Genomic DNA, 25,214 nt, shown 5'->3' on the forward strand with positions numbered 1-25,214 from the left:
TTTTTCCACAAAATAATTAAGTTTCTTCATTAAAACCAGACAGTATTTCAGTTCTACAAAACAAGCCCTATAGATCTTTTCTTTTACTTCCAACAGAAATTTAATTAGGACAGATAAAAGATTTCTGAGATATTTTGTTGCAACAATAGCAACCCATTTCAAGTAAGGAATTAAAGTAAGGTTTTATTTCTCGTCATTTACATGACTAAAATACCAATTAAAAAAAAGGATTAATTCTTAAGCTTCACAAATTCCACTTTTTAAAAACTTTTATTTCTTCTACTTAAATCAGTTTCTAGAAATTTTGCTCAGAGGGTGTAATATATTTCTACTGAAAATACTTTTTTTTTTTTTCCTAATTTTTCTTCTAAGAATAGAAGGAAGGTGCCATTATTGTTTTGCTTCAGAAGCCAGTTCCCACTATCAGAATAGACTTGGCATGGCCACACACACACAAAAGTGTTCAGGTGCAGTATCATACAGATCAGTAAAGAATATACAAAAACCATGGTGTATAATACTGTGACAGTTTTTCAATATATTCACATACAGTAATCTCCGACTACCTGTAACTAAACTGGCCATAAATCCTGAAGAACCTTGTCTATAAAATTGAGTAACCCATCAATATACTGTATCTCTTCTAAAAATACCCGTATTTTACACTAATATACAAGGTATCTGCTTGCAAACACAGAAGTAGCCATAAATAAAACTTTATTCTTTCATTTCATTTACAAGCTACCAAGTACCATGTATTTACACAGCACTGGACACTTAAAGTAGTTGCAGTCACAAAATGATCCAGACAGCTGTTGATAAAGTAAAGGATCTTAAGATAAAAGCAAAGTAATACTGTAACAGATAAGTGGCAAAAAAGCAGTTTTGCCATAATGATCAGACTTGCATGTTGCATCGATTCTGGTTGAAACGACTGAGCGCCATGCGATTCTCAGCTTTAATTGTTTGCAGTCTGGCTAAAGTTTGTACAGTCATTTCTCTTTTGCAGTTATTAAAATAAAAAAGTTAAAAACTATAGCAGCAACAAGCAAACCCTGTGACAGGAAGGCAAGGTTTAAGAACTAAAAAAGTTTATACAATGTGCTTAGGAAGGTTGCAGAATTTATCTTCCATCAGCTGGAGTTCGACTGAGTGACAACATGATTCGGGCGTATCTTTCACACAGTTCATGTGTGGAGTAGGAGGGTAACTTTGGCGGGTCATTGAAACCTTTAATCTCTGTAGAACAATCTAGCAGTTTTGGCAGGAAATCTGTCAGCTTTTCTTGCAAGTTAGCTGCAAATAAAACAAGAAAAATAGACATAAGCATTTACATCTGCATTGTGGAATCCTCCTTTTTCTGCCCAACACTGACTTTTTTTTTTTTTTACTGGTGGGTGGGAAGAGGAGGACTTTCACTTGGATTAATCCACTTTCTTCAGGTCTGCCAGCAGTAACTAGGACATACCAATTCCTAGTAAGATGTTAATATAAATGCCCCTTCAGATGGTCTAACACCACAAATGTTTTTCCATTCAAAAAGCATGTTTCCTTTAAGGTCTAATACCCCAGTGCAATATATGGGAACACTTTATTTAAACGTGTACGGGACTATTCAAAAGTCAGGGTAGCTCAAAACACATTACTAAGGCACAAAAGATATAGGCTCAATTCAAGACATTGAAAACACCACATTTATTAAAAAAGTTGCGCAAGGGCCTTTTACCTTAATGAATAAATGACTTACGTTCCATTTCTTGTCCAAGATAGGAACACCAACGGTTTCTCATATCTTCCACAGCAACAATATCTTTTTCTTCCATTTCATCCACCAGTAGTAATGGCAAACATGGGACAATAAGCTCATTCATAATGATCAGGCCGTTATTTACTTCCTGATCATCTCCCGATTCAAACAGTGCTGCAGCATGTTCATTTAGTTTCTTCATAAACCACCACAAAAAAGGAAAGCCTTTAAGTATACAGCATTTCACATTCTACCATGCATCAGTTTCTGTTTGTTTTAAAGCACAGTCTTCCTGCAAAGCTACCTGGTAATTTGTATTAACCACAGTTGCGCTTTAATGTTTACAGCAATGATGCATATACTCTATTAAACCACTTGACCTTGTGCTATTCCTCAAAGCCACTTCATTTGATAACTGCCAACTCAACCTTTGCAGCTGTTCGTTTTAAAGACTGAGGTCCTATCACCTGCTTTTGTTTCCTCACTATTGCTAAAAGTGACATAATCAAGGAAAAAAACCCTTATTTCCTGCTGATGCCTTTTCCAATATATGGAAAATGTTTGGCTATACCTAGCCCAGACATGATGGCAGTGAGCACACTACTTAGAATCATGAAGAAGATGATTAATTATTGAAGAAAATGGGAATAATGTTTTCCTTCTTACTTTTGCTTTTTTCCTTACACAAGTCTAAGTATTAACTTGTTAATGAAAGGGGGTTTTGGTTGGGTTTGTTTTTGTTTTACATGATGGCAAGATTTTTCAACTAATTAGTTTTGTTAAAGCTATGCAGCAAGTTCAACTTTTTGAAACATACTTCACCCTTCACTTACTAGCAAACATTCTCGTCTGTAGTGAGATATCAGCTCCTCATCATGCCCTCTGTACGGGCCTTTGGACAAGAGTTCTTTGTTATTCTGGTAAGCATAGATAAGGTAGAGCAAGGCTTCCATATAGCTGAAGTAAAGTAAAGAAACAACATTAGATGCAACATCCAGGTACCACCTGTTTCAAGCTAACTACTGCGCTCTTCCCAAGATAGGTAACTTCACTTGCTTATTTGACTCTAAGTCTACCCGTGCCCACCAATCTCTTCATAATGGTGTTTCTTCTACCACACAATTTCGTCTTTTATGTACATTAGAACAATTTATCATCAGGTTAGATCACTTGCACATGACATCTGATCCAAAGCTCACTGAAACCAATGGATATCATTTCACTCATTTCAAAAATACCTTTGGATTAGCCTTGAGTATACATGAAAACTTAATTTTTCCTGCGTGCATTTATGTCACATTAGGTTTGATCTTCTGTTGCCATGTATATCTTGATAGCATTCCACACCTTAGCAAGTAAGACTTAAGGCTGTCACCTTATTTCTAAAAAGTGAACTGTGAATTTTTAACCTCACTAACTGTAAGTTCTTCCAAACTATTGAAGTCTAAAGTGATGGAAGAAGCCACAACAGCATTTCAAAAGCAGAAGTGCCAATAGACTGTTGGTATTTCTGTCTTTAATCTAAATGCAAGAGATAAATACAAGCCTAATTGGTAAAGGACGACTAACAGAGGACCTAAGAACCTAACAGTTAATAATCAACAGAGATCCCTTCACGCACAGATTAACAATCTCCCCTTACACTGCCGCATACCATTTCCAGCAAACAACTTAAATTGTTAATTCTCTGACTTACAGAAACCCAGTTATGACAGACAGCCACTGAAAGCAGTTCAGGCAGCTACCCTAAAAACAAGCAGTTAGCAATCTCATTTTTATTCAAACTAAAAAAATCTAGGAAGAGAATTTTTTAATGGAGTGTTAGAGGAACAGTACATTGTGCACTCAGTCCTAGTGAGAACAGGAGGTCATAGTTAAGGTTTAAACTACCAAAACCAAACTACTAAAAATGGCTAAAAAGTATGTGTGAGCACACAGAGGGCATACCTGAAAAATACATGTCAGAATTTTCCAAACTAGACAAACTCAAGACTTACAGTAATGCCTCCCAATGAGATAACATAAAAAGAAGGGAAAAGGCTACTTGAAATAGCAATGGTTCATTAAAGCTTTACCTTCTAATATCCCTGTTTAGAAGAACAAGATGAAGCCCAACACCATAATTTCAGAATCTACTGTGAAGTTATTTCTTCCACCATGAGATGTGCTCATAGTCCCTTGCAATTCTAAATGTTTATTGCTTAAGTAATTAATATATTATATTACAAGTACAGTCACTGTTCTCCACCTTTTTGTCCTCAAAATACAAAGCTATGCTTTCATTAAAAGAGGTCCTATTACCCTCTCCTCAAGTCCATTTCTCCTGCCCATGAAAACTCTTCACACGACTGATCACCAACACAACTGACCAGACAGCAGAAAACTTCATGTAGGAGGAAAGAAGATGATTGCAAGGAACTGGAATTGCTGGATATAAAGCCAAAGGAGCAGGACCTTCTCTCCCCTTCCATTCTTAGTTCAGATATTTGTGAAACTGCAGGTTGAAATTACAGTGTCAAAACCTCAGCTGATCCAAATTAAAAACTTCCTGCTGGTAGTGACCCTATTCCCAGTCCCTCTCTTCCTGCTCCTTCCCCCAGTTGTGTGACCTTTCCCTGAAACAACCGTAGTGCCATCTAACAACAAGGTAAGCTATTTTAAATCATCATTATACATCCAAGCTCAGAGTCCTTATATATCTTGAGAGTCTGAGGAATATGACTACAGTGTAAATTAGCAAACAGATTCTGCCTTTTCACATCTGAAGTGCATAGGAGCTCCAGCCTATGAAGTCTAAGGCTAAAATCACCGAAGCTGCTCACAGAATTATGGAGCTCACTGGGTCTAGGCTTTGGAAAAGATGCAGAAAGCACAGGCTGGCAAAATTTTTTGCACTGCTTTGAAAAAGGCATTTCAGTCAAAACTGAAAAACTGTACTGGCTTTCCAAGAAACTTAAGAGGCAACTGCTAAGGTCTACAGTTTGTTCACTTTTCAGCTACTACCACAGAGCAAGCTGCAGGTAAAACTCCTGCCAAGGTTCATTAGCTGGCTGCATTCATCTCGCCCATAGCAGGTTCCTACTCTATAGTACAGTCAGCGAAGACATGCCTGAAAGACCCTTTAATTCGCCACCTGCAGTGAAAAGAGGGCCTTGTCAACCATCATAAGGGATCAGGAGTGAACACTGAAAGTAGGCATGAAAAAGATACACCGAACTACATCTTTAATGTTGACTTTGTGTTTGTTCAACACAGTACAATTATTTAAGGAAATAAGAGACCACCTGGATAAAGGCCGATTTTTGCCTCCATCTAGAGACTGAGTGCTGCTAGGTATCAACTACTGTTATTAAAACTAAGAAAAGTTGGTCAACTGAGGGAGATGGGTTTCTGAAAAAAAGCCTCAAAATAGTCCTGCTAATGAAGGTCATATTTCAATTATGAAAGTCTATGTTTTCATAAATATTTTTAAAGTTACATTTTTATGATTTCACTGTTAATAAGGGAATCGGAAGAGTCCATCAATTCAGTCTCATTTTCAGAATAAGGATGGTAGTACTGCCCTCTAGAGTGTACAAGATGTGAACCTCAGTAAATATCTGTCCTTTGGGAACCTGTAGCTGAAACATGGGTGTGTAATTGCAATAGATGCCTTTAGAGCAGGTCAATGGATACCCAGATCCTCACCCATCCTCTAAGCATGCTTAACTCTAGTCTTACTGTCTTTGTATTATATACCTCTTGAAGCATCGATGAAATTGCATTTCTTGCCAAAGGGAATGAATGCTACACTTCTTCGGATGTTAGATGAGTCTGATAATATCGTATTTTTTTATTTCTGACCAATACCAGAGTCTAAGACTGGTCATTATAGGCTTGTTTCCTAAATTACAAAGATGTTTGGTAGCAAATGCCTCACCCTAATTCTGCAAATTAATGTAAATAATGGAAAACTATACCAAAAACGCTGTTCAGCACAGAGCAGAAACCTGTGCTTCCCTCCCTCCCCCTGGCATAATCAGAATATATTATGGTAAGAAGTGAATGAGTGAAAACACTGGTATTTTACAATTGAAGGTGCCATCCTGGAGTCCCAGTGCCAAGGAACTTGAAGATCTTCCGTTCTAAGCATGCCTGTATGCTCAGAGTGTGCATGAAATCTGGGGGTAACAAGGAAGGTTCTTATATACCACACTGATGCCTGTGACATTTTTGCCTCCTTAAGGGATCAAGCAATACCAGAGTGTTTATTTTTCAAATAAGGCAGGCAATGTTCTGACCAACCTTCGTACACAGCTCAATTTTCACACTACAAATGTCAGCCACTGGATATTTTGCAGCTGATCATTTCATTCCTTTGGCTGGGCATGGGAGGAAGAGGTACTTTTGAACAATTCTGTTTCAAAGACTCTTCTGCAGAATGCTTTGAGACATTTACACTGTAATCACCATCCTTGTTGCATGTAGTAGATCAGAGAATAAATTTCAGCTGTAGTGCGTTAAGTACGTAAGTGTCACCAATTTTATATAGCCACAATTCCTGACTTGGTTCAAAAAGAGAAGGGAATGAATCACCATTGCCTCATGGAGCTAAGAAGAATCAGCTACAACTATGATAGTTATGCATGACAGTTTTCCCCAAATATGTTCTTTCTTCCTGACCTTTAAAGCCCATGGCAGGTGGAATTTTGGCTCAGACAAATGCAGAAGGCAAAACTTTGCTTCTGTGGGAAGACCCAATAAAAAGACAGATAAGACAGGGACTTGACTAATTGTGATTGCCAATGAAAGCAGATAAACGTATGTGCACATGTGGTGCCAGAGAGGAAAGATTTTTATGTCTGAGGGATACCCAGAGCACTTAGAGTAGGAGAGAAGGAGGAATACGGGTGCACGTGGAGGGTGCTCTGAAAAGAGTCCATGACTTGATAAGAGATTGGAAATGGAGATTAAGAATAGGAAGTTGCGGGAAACTGAGGTAGATGCAAGACTGAAAACATTAATGGACCAAATAAATGCTTAACTAAAATGAAGAACACATTAAACATTTCTTAATTTAAAAAATAGCTTTACTTATCAATATTACATTTTGCCTTCAAGTCGCTTTACTACATTTGAGTTCTGTACTACTACTTACCTCTTTTTTTGGAAAAACTCCAATCCTACCATGAGAAACATGGTTGTTTCCCTGAAATTTCTATAGTCTTGATGCCATCTCTGCATATAAGAAAGGGTATATAGAATTTCATCCACAAACATGAAACACAATTTTTTTAATTTTTTTTTTTTTTTTTTTTTTCCCCCACCACACATTTTACTTAGTGCTGAATACTCACAGTAAGTGCTAAGGACCCCTAGGAAGCTAGGGTCCCTGTGAAAAGTCCACCTGAATCCCCCCTCCCTCCATAAAAATAAAATTCTAGAAATATTTTAAATACTTAAGATTAGGTTATTTTTACGAAATGTATTACCATTTGAAAGGAACACAAAGCATCTTTCAATAACCACAGTCAGAATTATACGAGTTCTTTTTCTTCTCAAAAAGAGTTGAGAAGCTACTAGCCTTTTTTTCTTCCCTACATTACACTCAGTTATTTACTCAGAAAGTGTTAGAAAGCTTTTTCATACACTAAATATTAAGCTTAACTTTCAACATAAAAATGACATAGAAAAAGCCTGAACACTTTACATGGGAAGTGACAAAAAACCAAATGCAATTCAGACTGTGGGGATGTTTATATTGGAGCAAAACATTTATTTTACTGCATCACCATTTATACAGAGTGACTACTGGTACACTTTACAGGTAAATGCTCCAAGTGACAAAGGTGCTTTTACTGCAGTTGTTTAGTAGCCAACTTTCAATTGCTCATTAAAGATAATATAGGGGACAGCATACCATAATACATAGCCACTTACAGATTCAACACAAAGCGCATGAGAAAGGGTCCATGAAATGCCAACTCACTACACAGGACAAATACTGATACAATCTTTGGAGAAACTAACAACTATCTGCCTCAGGAGCTGAAAAAGTGGCACATATCTGCAGGGGAATAGAAGACACTCCCACTCCCTCACTCTTAAAGCGAAGTCCAGAATTGTTTATTCTACCTGTGCAACGCCATTCAGAAAATGGTAAAATATTGAGCCTTGCACAGCCTAAAAAAATGCAACAGAAATCCCACTATGAGAGTCCTTTCCCCTCACAGGCTAGGGAGGGCACACTAATGTAGTAGCATCTACTGTAGGTCCTGAACCTGGTAATGAGAAATGACAAGTAAATATTTTTCATTTGGTTTAAGGGAAAGATTACTCCCATAGTCCTCCTGAACAAGCTGTTTGGACCTAATAGCACAACAATGAAATATAAGTGGTGCACTGGAATCTGCCTCAGACATAAATATCCACTGTTAAGAGGCCTTAATAAACAGCATTACGCAGAGTTGAAACTGATGCTGTAAAACCAGCTACAGACTTAGCTTTAAATAGGAAATTAATTAATTTTGGCAAATATTAGTAATGATTATTTAATGTCTCAGATTTGCTCTTTTTTTCTTTCCAAGTTTTTCTAAATAGCACAGGAGGAAAAATTAAATGCATAAACTGGTTAAGCATGGTCTCGGCAAACAAAAGAATCTGGTGCTCGTAAGAAAATGGGAATGGCTGCAGAGACAGCTGGAGGAAAAGCACAAATGTGACTGTGACCCAGTTCTCAAGATGTGTAAGGCTGGGCTTAGACCACTCTCACTCCTTCACTGCTAGCTGTTTCTGACTACAGAAAGCCAGTTGGCTTACATGGTGATAAATTACGAAATACTGTTAGTGACATCAAGACACATTAAGTAGTAAGGACAGACTCAAACTTGACATTTACTTATGGCTCAAGTCATTGGAATTACAGATGTGGAAAAAACCCAGCTTTAGATCAACTGATCAGAACAGTCTTCCTACAAATAAATGGTCTTTCAATAACAAGTTTTAACTTCTCAGTGTAAGACAACAAGAAATTTGTGAAGATAGAATTCAGCTTACTGATAACTAATTCACGTTACAATTTAATTTAAAGCATAAAAATACTGACCTCATATTCCTCCATGTTTACTTCATCTGGCTTTATCATTTCAAGTTTAGCTTGAGCAACCTTCATTATGTTACGGCACCTTACAAAAAGCAACAAGAAAACATGGAATATTACTGGAAATTCACAAAGGATATTATCCATACAAAGACAGCAGCCTCAAACAGTATAAGCTACAGCCTTATGCAAAACAGTATGAAAACACTGTGGAAAACGTGCTTTTTATTATGCATGGTATAATCAGCAGGAGAGGGCATACTTTTGAAGCACGTGTGATGGAGGCCTGTGCTATTTAAGAATTACTTCTTGTTTTATTTTGTTAAATTGCCACATTGCTCAGTCTTTCTTTTTAATTTAAAGTTCAGATAGCTTGAAACTCCCCGATATTTATTTTGCAAAAGTAACATTAGAAGATTATTCACTACACAGAAATCAGACTAATACTTATTTCTTTAAATAAGTAAATATATGGAATTTCAAGTGGAAAAGAGACATTGTCTTGCTTTCAAGTAAGTTACCCATCTAGCTTGTAAGGTTTTGCTGTCTCCTTCTGGCTTTCAGGGCAGTGAAGAAATGCAAATTACACAGCCTTACACAGCGTTTTGAAAGAAGGTACAGAAATCTATGTCCAAAATTATGAACAACACTGAGTATTTCTCGTTATTTCATACCAATAGAACCCCAACTTCTTGTTTACCCTTTTTATACAGATTTTTATAAAGATGGTATTTTTTACAAAATATACTTGCAAGCTATTAACTAGAAGATAAAACCAAACAAACACACTAGCGTTCCCTCTATTACCTGCACTATCTGAATAGGAAGGGGCATCTCCACACATCAGAGAACGTTCGTGAGCACAGGAAATGAGACATGCAGATCTTATTACCTTTCATCAAAGCTAAGATTGTGATCTCCAAACTGTTCCAGTAATGTTCTCTCAATTATCTTCTTTGGTGCCTGGTTTTGGATGAAGTACACAATTGCATGACGCAAACGGTAATCACATTCAGGTGGTGGATCTTCCTGGGCTAATTTTAGCAAACGTGTGTATTCCAATTTAATTGCCTAAATAATTTTAAAAATATACGTTATTCTTTCTGGCTTTTAACTCTTAAACGTCACAGACACTAACAGGATAATTCATGTCCCATGGCCTTTTGCCTACAAAATAATTTTTTGACAATTCCATAGTCTACCCTTCTAACACGTCTGAACTACGTTTAAAAAACAAAAAAAAAACCAAAACAACAAAAAAAACCCAAAAAACAAAAATCCAGACAAACAGTAAAGTTGTTCCTGTCTCTCCCCAGCTAAGCCTGCCAAAATCCCAGGTAGATCTTCACTTCAAAAGCAGTCCCAATCCTGTGCTACGCCTCCCTGAGAGAAGGTTTTTCCAATCCCTAGAGAGGCTTCTTTAAGCATTTACAGCCCAAAAGCAGTATAAGATTTCAGACACTTTACTTGAAAGAATCTTCTAAAATCTCATAAGGTAAAAAAGGTACCTCTAATACATGGTTAAAATGCAAATACGTAAATAAAACAAATTCTACAGAAAGTTTAATGAACATATACAATTTTGGAAACACTAAGTGAGAATGGAAAATGTCTTTCAACAAAAATCGAACTGTAGGATTTCTAAAGAAAATAATACTTCAATAAGAATAGTATTAGTCTGATATAGGGCAGGACGGAGTCCTCACTGAATATTTTAGATTGACTTTAGAGATCATCAGAAGCCTTTATTTTTCCAGCTTTGCCAGCACAATAGATTTTAATGAACATCATCTCTTATGTTCATTATTCACTAAAACTATACAGCATGAACAAGAACAACAACAAGAAAAATAATTAGAAAAATGGTGACAAATGTTAATATGTTCCATAATTTATCTCTCAAAATAGGGAGATGATCAGATTGTTTGCTAACACTAAATGTCAACTTAAAATAAATGACTTACAGTAGCTTTACACATTAGCAAAGTTTTGATACAACATAAGCACAAAATAAAGCTCCAAAGCAGGCAGAAAAATACCCTGTTCAATATTTCAAATTCCTTTATGTTGAAATATCTGGCAGTAGGAGGTAACTTCTTGATGTTGAACTATCAGAAATTTGGGCTCCCATCCTCTACTAATACATATTTTGTTTCAGGACTAAAACACATGGGTAGGATACTATTCAGACTTGCTTAAACACAGAGCGTGTGGAGAACTTTAAAACTTAAAACGTTCTGCATCAGTATTTTTAAATACTAATCATATGCATTATCATTAAAAAGGAAGTTTGAGAGAACTGACTATAAATATTAAAAGCCACAGAGTTTCTGTTATCTTACATCAGAAGAAGTTCTACCATTAGAAAACCAACGTGGATAACTATGCAACTAAACCCTGTTTATTGGGGTAGGCCAGAAACAAAAAGCAATTGCTATTATACATTTAATTTTTCAGAGAATTACTTAGGAGGAAGAAATGCAACACAAGACCTGTATTTTATATACATATTTAAACAAAATGCAATGGTATACTACAGATTCAGAAATCCTATGTACAATGAAAAAATAACACTATTTCTTTACACAGAATACAGGAAAAGGGACGGGAGAAAAAAAGTATTACCTGCTTTCATTTTCTCACTAAGAATGTTATATAAAGAACTTAAGGCAAACATTCTGCAAGGAACTGTCTATAAAGTTTAAAGAAGGATGATTGGAAAAGGTCATGGATCAAGAAATATCTTAATGGGTTTGTATTAGTCAGGTCTCAAGCCTGAGATCTAAAGAGGGAGTGAAACCTTGGCAGTAACAATGACCCACATCAAATGGGTTTTACCTGAGTTACACTAAAACAAAGACATCATGGAAAAAAACCCACAATTTTCTGTAAACACTCATTTTATAAAAAACAAACACATGAAGAAACTCAGGGTATAACAGTATTAAAAAATATCATAGAAGCTTTTACAATAAGTTTATGGAGTAACATGAGATTTCATCTGATACGTTTCAAAATATGAATTTTGTTACTAAGTAGGACTACTTCATCTGCATACAGTCATACTAATGTATTCCTCAAAAATGAAGCATGTTCCACCTCTTCTAAGTTATTGCAAACATGATTCAGCAGAAAATGAGTAAGGAAACTTTTCTACTCTCCAACAATTTAGTGTCAGAACATTTTCTCGCTCAAAGACAAATTCCATCCTCCGTAAAGTGAAAATGTTTAAGCATTCAAAATTGAAGACTGAAAAACATTTCAACTGAGCATTGTTTTGATAACTCTGAAGCACTAAATAGAATTTTATTTTGAACTGCATTTCTGTTTTAAAATTATCAAAACACCCTTCATATTCAAAAAATAATTAGGTGTAATTAAACTTCCTGGTAAAGAGTTTGATTTGATCAAATGAGGATGTTTTTTCAACTTAATAAAAAAAGATTGACATCTTTTCATTAAGTAATAAACGTGAAAAAAAACCCAACACTGAATCTCAAACAAAACCTATTTCACTTAACAGAGGCTATGGCAGGTGTCTCTCCATTCCCTGAGGGCAGGCACGGTTAACAGAGACAGCCCTGCAAACAAGTGTTATGGTCATAACACTTCTCTAAGTATCCATTACAAAAACCTACACAAACAGATAAACAAACAAACCCATGAGATTTCAATTTCCTTACCAAGGGGTTGGAGAATTTTTTGGTGGGGGGGGTGTGGGGTGTGTGTTTGGTTTTTGCTTGGTTGGTTGTTGTTTGGGGGTTTTATGTTTCTTTTGGTTTTTACAATTTCTTCTAGTGCAACTACACCATAACAATTAAGACGAAAACAGACTGCTACTCAACGACAAGCAAGAAACTTCTTCCCCCTCTCCAAATCACGTTTGAGAGGATTTTACATCATGTCAAAGTAATTCCCTTTCTAATACCCTGAAAATTCAAAAGATCAAGAGCTAAGAATGCTCAGAAGTTTCTGTATTTAATATGACTAACGCATTTTTAAATCTGGTATCATTGTGAAGAGTAATAACCACAAAAAGCCTAATGTCTAATTCCCAGTAATAAAACATTGCATAAATAAATAGTATTGACATCCATGCAGTTACACAAAAGAAAGTAATTTAGATTTACTAAAAGTCTTTTAACGAGTACAAAACAAGAACATCTCTTTGAAATAAACAAACGACTAAACACTGATGTCCCTGGGTGAAAAAAAATGATGTCCCAAACAGTCTAGCGAAGGCATGGATTTTGTTACTAACGGGAAAAAAAAGACACATATTCTTATTCATTACACATCTAGGTTTCATGTTACTTGCTACTGTTATTAGAATGCTAAAATGCAGAAAGGTATATAAGCTACTGATATCAAGGCAGTGTACTGCTGAATCAACAGGGCAATAGCTGTCTATTTTTCAAGGGAGAAATATCTAAATGGAGGACTGATATTATAGAAGAGTACGTATAAATGCTGGAACAGTCTTAATACGCATCAAAGGGTGGAGGGAGAAGGCATATCTAACAAGAAAAGTCAGAAGAGAAAAAGTTGAAAATGTTAGTTGTACCTTAAAGAACCCTGCTTCTGGCCCACACCTGTCATAAACATTCCTGGCTTTACCTATAGCCATGATAATACCTTGCATGTTCGGGGTCAGCATGACCTGCCACAAGGGATTTAAGGTAAAAGTTTTGAATGATTAATATTTTAATGACCAAATTCAATATGCTTTTAGTCTCATGCAAGATAAAAAGCAACTTAATGCATGCATACATTGAAATGGCACATTTCAATACAGATCTGGTGTGCATATTCTGCAAATCAGTCATGGCACGTGTATATATTTTTACTGTAACAACATATGATTAAAGGAAGCTTACAAAAAAAAAATATCGAAGAACTGTGTCAAATACAATTTAAAAGTTACATGGTCAAAACTTCCTAGGAAAGGAACATGCATCGTTCAGCATTATTACCCATCAGAAACTGCATACTGAATGAGCGCTACCCATGGCCACCAAAGGATTAAAAAAAAATCAAATGTTTCAAGTAGAAAAATCACCCAATCACACTTTATATACACTATACTAAAAACATAGTAAACTACACTGCCTGTATTTTATGCATATTTCAACATCAAAATACGGGATTCATTGCTGCAAATGCAATTGGTCCCTGAAGCATTTGCAGACAAATTCTTAAAAATCAAGCCCAAAACATTTAACAAACACAAAGCCAAACATAAGACACACATCTCACAACTATTCACATCAGTTATATACAAACAATCTGATACATCTAGGTTACTCAGAAGGGCCGTTCCCCTTTGTAATCTGTCAGCAAAGAAAAACACTCCCTCTCTCCCTGCCCAAGGTATAGCTGGCACAGCAACTGGCACAGCAACAAAAGATGAAGAAGCCTAAACTCTCCAGAAGTTTTCTCCACGCATAAGAACAACATTTAAAAAAAAAAGTGAATACACTTACAAAAGGAACAGGGAAATAGGGAAGAAAGTAATCATCCTCTAGAAAGGCAATGGCATGGGGACAACAGTGAAAAACAACAGTGTGACAATGTCAATTAAATAATTTTATTCCCCATCCCATACTCCTAGTTACAACTGATCACAATTACAGGGCAGAATGACCTGAAATATCCATTTGCCTAGGGCAGCAAAAGCTCCCCATAGCCCACCAAGAACACATGCTCAGACACCTGAGAATATGGGCTGCACCAATGCTATCCACAACCAAAACAAACACGGAGTAAGCAGTGTCAAGGCAGGACAGTTTGATGACCTGGCAGTGTTGCTTTCTGCTGCTAAAATAGGGCAGCAGAAAATAACGTCTCTCAGGATAACATGGGCCTCTCATCTGTTCTGCAAGTAGTACCAGCTACACGCATCACCCTGGGTCTGAATTGGGAAAAAAGAATTTTTGTATTTTTTTTCCTTAAGCTTTGGAAGAGTCAGCTCCACCAGCCATATCAGTTTCAGGTTATTTCCATGGATAATTTAATCCTTGAAGTCTGAAAAGCTTAACCTTAGCAAATAAGGGATCGGACTTGAACATTAGCTTTATTGGACTGACAAGAAAGCACAAACATTAAGAACATCACTCACTATCCTGTCACTTTTTAAGTAATGTAGTAGTCCGCAGTCTATCACCAGCATTTCAAAGGCTATCTGGCCTAACACAAACATTCAACTTCCACAGCTAAAAAGACAAATATACCTCCAGTGTAAATGGTACCATGCAAAGCGTGCCCAATTAGAGTAGCTAGTGCTTTCCTTTCATATTCCATTACAAATTAAGACATTGTTAAGGTTACAAATCGCTAAGCATTTAGTTTTGCAGAAATCTGTTAGGTGTCACAAAGTGCAAACATGCCAAAAGTTCTCATCAGGCAGCACAAGAAAGCACCGAGGAGGAGCGGTGCACACAACTGCAATCAAATGTACCTCATCGTCATAACCCCCCTCCTCTGACTCAATCACAAAAGTCCCTACATCAGGAATCGCCACCTCTACAACTCGCTGGTTAGGAACTGGTTGAGCTGGGGCATTATCAGAGCTCTGCAGAAGAAAACCATTATCAGTATATGTGTGTGGGGGGAAAAAAAAAATAATCAGAAAATAAAGAAAATGGAGAAACGCAAACAGACAGGCTGATCAAGTAAAATGATGTGCACTGCTGAAGTTCTGAAAAAAGTTATAAACATCACTTATAGTCTAATTACTTACAGTTTCTTAATTTTTAAGCAGTACATTTTAAAATTAAGCCATAGTTATTAAAAAGATTTCATTTGTTTTTTATTTACTAATTACATCTTCACAGGTTAGTATGCCAGTATTGCAATCTAATATCCATTACAAATTTCAGGCAGTTGTTAAAGGGTGAGTCTGTGAACCACCACTTCTTTTCATACATTAACCAAAAAATTACTAAATATATCTAAGTATCTGATGAATTCATACTAAGGTATGGCAACAAGCCAAAGCCTCACATTTCCTGATACTCGGGGGGGGGGGGGGGGGGGAGGGGTAGGGCAGGGAATACAAAAAAGCCTCTAGCAATCAAGATATTTGAAAGAATATTTAAAGGTGCATTACATTCAACAGGTTTATTTTTTTAGAAGGGTAATTAGACAGAAAATCAGGGGAAGATTATGCTAGTCACTAAAATTATTGCTAAGTAAGTTTTAAACAACAACGGAAACTAATCTCAGCTCCTATGGTCTATCATTGTATAATAGCCAGTTTACAACATTTGCAGAACTTAAACCTTGACTCTAATCTAAGCAATCACAGACCGCCATGCCACTTGTTCTGCAACTATTACAATAGTCTCATTTTTAACAAAGATTCCAGAAACACACATAGTATCTATTTACACCCAGTACTGTATAAATGCAAAGGAAGACTGTGCAATCAGAGGCCAGAAAAAAGGACAAAAAGGCAGAAAATGGACACAAATGATCATGTGGTGACTAACCTACAATCCTGTCTGTTACATGTTCTCATGTTGGCTTTCCTTCTTTTAAAATGGACAAACAAAAAGTGGCGGAAAGGAATATATGCCTGCATGTCAGAATGCATATGGAAGTAGAATTATTAAAAAGCATGCTGATACACTGAGAAGGAAGCACAACTCTGCCTAAGTTAAAGTTGGGTATACAGAGAGCAGCTTTTAAACATTAATAGAGTACCTTCAGATTAGCTAGAAACTGGCTTTAGATTCTAAAAGCTGAAATACATTTGTTTCTAAATAAAAGAGTTTGCATAGTTTGGGTTTTTTTGGTTTTATTTTTAAAGAGCCATCCACCTTGTGGCAGAACAATGCAGTGAAAATATTGGAATAAGACAACCTGCATCTGCCTCATTAAGCCTATCACGATGTTCCCCATGTGGTTCCTCAACCACAGTCTTGTGAAGTCCTAAGGCTGATCACTGTACAAAGTGTCATTAGCCTAAATTTCCGTAAGATTCTTCCACATCCCACCGGGATGGATGCCCACAGACCCTAGAAAGAGGACAGTATCATGCAAGACATTTGATCATGGGTTTGGTATCTTCATAGCTACCCCTTCAGCTGGAGGTAACTCATATTGAACAGGCTCCCCCTAAGCTGTTCTGTGTTCTGAGAACTCAAAACAGTCAGGTATACAGTAGACTAAAGCACTAGTGGTAGAGCATCTTTTCCTCCAGGGTTAGATTAGTTTCCCTGTTGGCTTTGATTTCAGTTTAGCAGAGAAAGTGTGCTTCTCTGCTCTCCTGACACCACAGGAGAGAGGGATGGAAAACACATCAGGTGTAAGAGTCAACAAGTTGTCACATCATTTTCAAAGGCTTTAAGAGGACTTTCCTGTTGGCCCCAAAGACATCTGGGGCTAGACTGCTTTTGTTTAATGAGGACTCATACCTGAACTTAGGAAGCATGCTTCAAATTTTGCACAGATCTAAACTGTTCGTATCTCTAATCGTTACTAGGGGTGCCTAAGGAAGCTATACTGTACATTTCCCATGTTTTATCCTTACCAATATGGTTCCCATACAGATGCATATATTGCTTTAAAGGCACTTGCTTTTGTGGCAAATACATTGGTCATTTATCTATATACTTATAGGGAAGTAAAAAAATATTTGCTGAAAGAAAAAAACTGTTAAACATTAGTTTCATTAATACCTCATGAAGTAGTTAATTTCCAATTCCTCTTACTATTTGTTGTATAAAGTGAAAACAGAATTACCCAACACTAATTTTTATAACCATTTTAAGTTAATATATGCATCTGATGAATCACAAAAAATAATTTTCATCACGTCGTGAATTTGCATTAAAGCTACAGAATACTGTTGAAAACCCCCTTATTTTTGAAAGGTACTTTAACTTCCATAGGTCTTTCAAGGGAACTCAATTATAATCTTATTTCTCAGATAAAAACCTGAATGTTTAAAGCAGTATTTTTCAAGTCTTAAATGGAACGTCAGTGTTTACTCCTCAAAAATAAATGGAGCTATCTAACACTTTGAAAAGATGGTGGGCACAAACACATGATTGTCATTTGAACAATATGCTGTACCCTTGACAAGTACTTTAATCACATAGAGGTCATCTACCTTAGTATTTTTCTTCTACTACACCCATCACTGTAGTACACACTTTCTGGATGGACTTTAGTGTTGGACAGGCCCTCAAGAAACAGCAATTTTCAGTTCAAAGTTTCCACACACCCCCTCTTTTATCAGCTATTATATCATTTCCACTTGGAAAATAAAAGCAAAAGAAGTATTTCAAGCTTCAAAATATCCTCACCGTATCCATTATAGCTTCCGGACCTCTATCTTCTTGTTCAGCTAAAGCTTTATTGATTGCTTGTACAGAATCTTCTTTTAAGTGCTTTGAAATATCAGTTCTTGATGGCTGCTCTAAATATTCTGGTTCTCCTGCTTGAACTTCGTGACAGAAATAAGATAACAATTTTGTGTGTTAACAGAAGCATGAATTTCGAATTGGTTAGTTTTATTTGGATCACTGTCTCATAGATAAGGTAACCCACACAGAAAATGGAGAGCAGGTCACACCTACACAAATTCGCAAATACAACTTCACACCAGTCTGTCTCAGGTCATTTTGAACTCTTTCATATAAATGGACCCATGATTTTATATTAGGAACAACAGACCTGTCCTGTCTATAGACCCATTAAGGCTCTTGAGTGAGGGGTGTTCATCAATCATATAGGGGATGACTGAGAACAAAGATGAGATTCTACTTGGACTTTCTCTGGGATACAGACCCAATATATGGAATGACCTACAGCCACTTGAGTGCCAGATGTATTTTTACTTCGCAAAATAATCAACACATTATATTCTTCTGATTTACGGGAAATCTTAAAGTCTCCCCCACTTGAGGGCAATAAAATTGATTAGCGTAAGTAGCATCTTATATTCCTTACGTGATGAAAGCAAATTTTGGCAGACAAATAAGACATTCATTTAGTACTTTCCATTACTAACAAGAGAACTAAAACCAGTCTCAAGGTGTTTGTGAAGTCAAAACATATAGAAGATGAAGTCACTCTCCAGAGAGTTTGCAAAAAGAGAAGTGTCATTAAATCACTGCACTTTTTACATTCAGTTTGTAGTCATAGATAGTTATGAGAAATATATTCTCAGTCTTAATGACTCAAATACAATGAGAACATCTGGACAGCAGTCTCACTACACAAATCTATCATATCATCTTTCACATAATGTACATACAGCCTTCTGCAATGGAGCAAAAGGTGGATGTAAACTAGAACCCGACAGGTTTTTCTGTGTCAAAGCAGGCATATGCTTTATAGTCAGATTGCCAGTGGTCTTTATTAGCTAGGTTCCTAACAGTATTGGCCTTACTGTTGCTGTTCAGAGCCTTTTCCATAGTTTTAACACCCTTGTTTTTATGTAGTAATTTCTTAAGTGGGCCCTACTATTGCTAACTCTATTCAATACATCACACCAAATAAATTATTCTTCTCTTCAGATCTCATTTTAAATTAGGACAGAATTTAGAAGGTAGGTCTTCTACTCAATCACTGTGAATAGAAGAATATATGTCACTTGTGGACTAATAAATTCTCCAAACAGACTGGTGAGATCTGTTAATAATTACCTATCTTAAAAGGCCAAAGTTTCTATAGGGAAAAAAAAAAAATATCAGTAAAAGCTAAGCACAACTGGGAGGGAAAAGGCACAAGAACCAACAAATAATTCTTTTCTTTAAATAAAAAATAAAATGCAGAAAAACCCCAACAGACTAACCTTCAAGTACAGTTACCTTAGCCAAGTAAATAGTTACAATTCAAGATCACACAAATTAACTTTTTCTTCCTTTCTCAAGCTGCAAAACAACATATACAAGACCCAGTGATTTTTGGTTCTACTCCTTTTACAAACAGGTAGAAAAAGCTAACCTGGAGCAGGTGAGGGTGCGGGTGCCCTGGGTATCTGAGATAACAACTTCTCCTGCTGTGCCTTTTGAGCAAGTTCTGCATCCCATTCTTCAAGTTCTTTCTCAAAACGTTTATTGTCTTCCTTGACATAATCCCTTAGATCAGAAGGTAGTGTGTCCATTCCAACAAGGATCTGTCCTGTTTCTTTGTTAAACTCCTCTGCGGTAACATGAAACGTAGATTTCAGAAAAAGAAAGAATAGGGGAAAAGAAAGTATGTTCAACAAGTTTCCTCAAGTGAATTACTGGAAACACACAGTACAGCACCAAAAACCCCAAACTATATTACTTTTAACTGGTTTTATTATCTGTCGGGCACTCCTCTGCTACTGAGACGTATGGCTACTGCTCTTGTGATCTTTGGATTACACGTTCTTGGGCACCATCAGATCATTGCCATTTTGAAAGATGAGCCTTTTGGGCCATGACTGTGAACATTCAGGGGGAAAAAAAATAAAAAAAAATAAAAAAAAGTCACCATAGCTTGATTGCATTACTGCCACACAGGGCTGTACACAACTCAACTTCCCAGCAGAAAAGGGGAAGGGGAGTGGGCCTACAGGGATTTGGAAAGTCAACTGATAAGAATACCAGCTACATTGAGTAACCTTCCTTTTTGCTTTGAGAATGGTCTCTGCAAGAGTATCTCAGATCCTAGGGGATCAATCAGCTGTAATTGTCCCCCAGCAAGCAGGCCGCAGACTTAGAGTGGCACAGCCACCCTGCAGGGCCCATAAACCCTATGGCTGTAAGTCCACTACTAATCTGGCAATCTAGAAATGTCAAGGCTAATATCGGTTCTCATTTAAAAACTGAACAAATGTGCACTCTAGCTTTCTGCCCTATGAAAAGACAGGAACATGGAAGTTTTCCACCACCTGTTATTGAACCTCTGGCCATTTTCAGTCAGTTCCCTAGCCGCCATTATCAGGCCCCACAAAACTCATGCTAAGGGATCTTTGCCCTCTCTCCAAACACTTCCATACAAGCCTTATAGTTACATACTACTACATGACCTGAAAAAAAAATTTCCCAAAACATGTATTACTTTGGTTTAATGTGTGGTTGGTAGGTCTAAGTTATTCACATTTTAATACACTGCATAAAGCTTCAAGTTTCCACGTTCCAGTAAAGTTCATCAGAGTTCTGAAGCTTATGGAAAAAAAGCTACAGGAGGATTTTAATGTCAAGAGGCTCATTTCTCTATTTCCATATTTCTGTTCTAATCTTCAGTGAGATAACATCTCCAAAATTCTGAACATGCAATCACCTGGCTAAAATGTTTACAAATTAGCAAACTTAGTTTATTTTGCTCTCTTAATAATGCTGAAACACTGGCATTATCTTTATTAATCTAAAAGTTGAAGAGCAATTGTTCCACCCACAAAAACAATCTAACAGTTATGAGCATAAATAGAACTTTCAATAATTATTAAAACCATTTCAAAAATCTGGTAATCCATCTGAAAGAAGCTCACTTTATCAATATATTTAGCTATTCTATATTATGCAGAAGACATATCCGTAACATTACCTTGTATCAAGTATTGTTCCTTATCATTGATATACATCAAACAATATGCACTGGCATTCCTGTAACCACCAAAAGAGTCCCGTTCCAACTCTTCCCAAGTTGACTTTGTCACAGAAATATCATTGTATTTCATCCATCTGTTCTGGTGGTGGTCATAAATATATGCCCAGTAGTGTCCTGCATTAGCTTGACCTTCATGAACTAGCACAGCATGCAACCTATAAGGAACCTTAAAAAAAACAAAACAAAACAAAAAACGTTAAAATGTCAAACTCTCCTTGCCAGCATTTAGTCCCTACTACCTGCCAGCAATAAGAGCTACATTAAATAAAAGTAACAAAAATAGGATCAAAACATGACATAGAGGAAAAACAAAGAGTTAAAACTAGCAATCCACTAAGCAAAAGAACTTTGAACTATTTTACTTACCACTACTAGTTACAAGCGATCTTAAAAACATTAGTGAGTCTACAGCATAAACGTCTACTCTGCCATCTTTACTGCCAGGCATCCTCTTTTCTTAATTCCTTAATATTCCTACTTTCCTTGTATCTACAAAAAACCCTCAAATGTGTCAGCCTTGAGTGTCTATGATTTGCTCCAGTTCTGACCTGGTAAATTTGTCCTGAAGTGTGGAAAGGCATATGCAAATTCAAAGTAATAAACTCTGTGCTTTCTGTGTGCCAGTAAGAGAGTTTATCTAAAGGAATATCTGGGAATTCAATACTTCCATTACCCAAAGGTAAAATTCTTACAGGAATACAACTGTTTTCCAGTATTTTAAACGTATCAGTAAAAGCATTGCTAAGGGAAGCATGGAACACATGAAGAGGTCCTCTCCTCCTTCTGAAGCAGAGAAGGAAGATATCAGTTTCTAGGATCAATGTAAAAAGTATCCCAGGTTACATGTGTTCACCGACAATAAGAATGGGAAACTTAGTTTCTACATACGTAGTTGGAAATCTGAAGGAGAGAGAGAAGAGCAGAATGAATGAGTGCTTCCTTACTTAAAAGTCTTTTAAAAGCATCTTAGTGATCAGCTCATGTTAACCTGCTGAAACAGCACATGCAACATAAAAGGGAAAGCTGATCTTCCCTGCTATGCACAGTATGCCTGAATGACAACAGCTCAGCTAGGATGAAAAACCTGAAACCATCTTTTACTGGTGTCACAGTCTGGACTGTAGATAAATGGTCTATTTAACACAAGGTATACTAAATATTGTTGCAAATATCATTTGAGCACCACAATAATCAGTAACCATAAATATGTATGTAACTATGACTTGAAAAATTCCTTGAAGTTATTTTTAACCTGATCATTCTCTTCCAGGCTATACGCAAGTGCTGGAGATTTTGCAACCCCCCTTGAACTGTAAAGCTGACTGACTGCACAGCAGCTGGAATCAAACAGTCTGTCTTCCCACAGACCAAACCGCACTGTAAATCTCCCAAACATAAGAAGTCTACACAGAAGAAATCCTAGCAAGTCCTTAAATCTGAATGCTCTGGGGTTTTTAACATCTGTTATCAAACCAGTGTGAAAGCCTTCTTAGAATGAAGTTCATGGAAAGAGGGAAATAATCAAATAAGCAGCTGATGAAATTTATTCATTCACGAGGATGAGACAAAATAATAATTTTGGGAATATATTTCATATGACAATTTGACAAGGGTTTTATGGACAACTGTAGTTTCCTTAGAATCAAAGGGGACACAAGGACAAGATGAAGAGCTTCTTAAATAGCTCATACAAACACTAGAAAGTATCCTGCAAATATAGTACGTTTTCCTTAAGTCTAGTTTTATGTGCCCAGACCTTATCAACTCCCAAGAGAAAAGTTTTCAATCCTGCAATTGTATCATTCAGAGGAAAACATCAATACTGTGAAACTGCTCCCAGAGAACGGGGCAATACTAAGCTATCCAATCGCACAGATGCAGAGGTATGCAGGGTAAAGTAGACAGCTATATGCACCTGCCTCCTTCCTATTGTGCCAAAACATCCACAGGGACAAAACCAACTGAGCTGTAGAAGGGCAGCCTTCGCTTCCAGCCTGTGATTTCAGATGGGTTCAATACCTACTCATTCCCTAACAATCATTTAACGCACACCACTATTTTCAGGCATAGCACAGGAACCCCCTCTACAAATCTACATACCATCTTCTTCCTCCTCCATTTCTGGAATTCTGTTTCAGAACAAAAAAAATCTAGTCTACATTATACAAATCTACACTAGGACAAAGTGTTTTACTAAGTAATCTCCTTTTTCCACTGTAATGATTGCTGACTAATATCTTTGCCATTGAGAGGTATTGCCTCCTATAACACCTAAGCCAACACAGGTAGGCTATTTGGATGTGAAATCACCAAATTACTTCATTTTACTGTTAGATGACATGTAGCCTGTAGCCTTCCTGTTATAACACAAGTATTAAGGAAAAAAAATGCCTGCCAGTAGCAAGCTTAAAGAAAGCCATCTAGGCAAGTCTGCCTGAAATCCTTAACATCAGAGTTCAGCTGCCACAAACTATTACAAGCCATGTACAAAATGAAAACATACCTCAAGGAAAACTGTAAGCTGAACAGATCTTACTTGGAAGGAAAATAGTTCCTTCTACTAACAGAAGGTAACAGAGGAAGTAATCCTTAACCTTAAAACCTGTCAACGTGAGCAAACATGAGTGTGTGAACATAAGAAATACCAGAGGAGCCACAACTCCATGGCAAAGCATTCTAAAAATGCTGTTCAGATTACACAGCATGAGGATCTCCCTAAAAGGCAGCTTAGACTAATAGTCAAGGTTGTGACTGATACTAAATCTAGACAGAGTTTTAAAAAAAAAAAAAAAAAACAACAAAAAAACCCCACCAACAACAAAAAACCCTACTGGCATTATTAACTACAAATTAAAATCAGGAGCCTTGAATTCCCAAGTATTAGTATGGAAGTTGAAATACACAATGGCAATAAGCATCGAAGTATAAAAAAAAATAAGTTTCTTGTGTCTAATGCTTTGCCACCTTAAAGCCATAAGATCACCTAGCAATATGGTCAAATTGGGGTGAGAAAATTTTATTGTTATACAAAAACTGAAGTTCTGCATTCAAGTCAAAAAAGTAGATCAGAGAGAGAACATATTTGGGCTTTTCATCACAAAGTTGTTTAAACTTAAGTATGTCACCTGTAAAATACTGTAACGCTGTCTTTCATCTGACTGTGCATAATTAAAAGGTTTGCAAAACCCATTATGACTTTCCAATGAAATTTCTCAAACCTCTATACATAATAGTTGTATACTTGCTCTATTTTCAAGCATCTAAGAACTTTTATTAAAGTGACAAAAAGGATCTATTTTGAATTATCTCATGCAGAAATTGTACTTACTTGGACCATTGTTTTGTCAGAGTACATCAATTCAATTGTCCGATGTATTCTAGATATACTTTCTTGTAAATCTAAAAGAAAAATAAAAAAAGAAGCTCTCTTCCATGAGGCTGCATAATTGCACATGGCTACATCTCATTAAAAGCCAAACAAGGGTTGTTTCACATTTGGTGCATCTGTTTATCTATCTACATGCCAAACACTAAACCTTCTCGGATGCTAAAGCAGAGAGAGTGATTCGTAATACACCGCTGCTGTTTCCTAGAGCTCAACCAAGCCCACCCCCGCTGGAACAACTGCTACCCTTGTTTCCCTCAGAGCAACAGAACAGACCGTAAGCTCTACCCACTCCAAAAAGCCTTTGCTCAGAAATTTGCTGAATTTTCCCTTACGGAAGGGGTGACTCTACCCTAAACTCCCCTGCAGAGCACCAAGTCACAGCATGGGCCCCAGCCACTATCACACTGACA

General features: G+C 36.7%; 1 protein-coding gene across 2 annotated transcripts in view; it reads right to left on the reverse strand.

Moving 5' to 3' along the window:
* Window positions 1–700: 700 nt before the first annotated feature.
* The window catches only part of USP25 (ubiquitin specific peptidase 25), a 94,422-nt gene continuing 69,908 nt past the window's right edge, over window positions 701–25,214 (reverse strand). The window contains exons 15-26 of one of the 2 annotated variants that reach the window (XM_050890895.1): window positions 24,745–24,815; window positions 21,354–21,582; window positions 19,782–19,979; window positions 18,137–18,276; window positions 15,283–15,396; window positions 13,390–13,485; window positions 9,718–9,896; window positions 8,832–8,910; window positions 6,885–6,964; window positions 2,581–2,704; window positions 1,748–1,943; window positions 701–1,296 (exon numbers count right to left, since the gene is read on the reverse strand). In XM_050890895.1, coding sequence (XP_050746852.1) covers window positions 1,124–1,296; window positions 1,748–1,943; window positions 2,581–2,704; window positions 6,885–6,964; window positions 8,832–8,910; window positions 9,718–9,896; window positions 13,390–13,485; window positions 15,283–15,396; window positions 18,137–18,276; window positions 19,782–19,979; window positions 21,354–21,582; window positions 24,745–24,815 — 1,679 coding nt within the window. In that variant the 3' untranslated portion in view covers window positions 701–1,123. The remainder of the gene's footprint in view (window positions 1,297–1,747; window positions 1,944–2,580; window positions 2,705–6,884; window positions 6,965–8,831; window positions 8,911–9,717; window positions 9,897–13,389; window positions 13,486–15,282; window positions 15,397–18,136; window positions 18,277–19,781; window positions 19,980–21,353; window positions 21,583–24,744; window positions 24,816–25,214) is intronic. The other variant, XM_050890969.1, reaches the window with a different exon arrangement.

This window comes from Gymnogyps californianus, chromosome 1, assembly GCF_018139145.2.
Source record: "Gymnogyps californianus isolate 813 chromosome 1, ASM1813914v2, whole genome shotgun sequence".
NCBI classification, from domain to species: domain Eukaryota; kingdom Metazoa; phylum Chordata; class Aves; order Accipitriformes; family Cathartidae; genus Gymnogyps; species Gymnogyps californianus.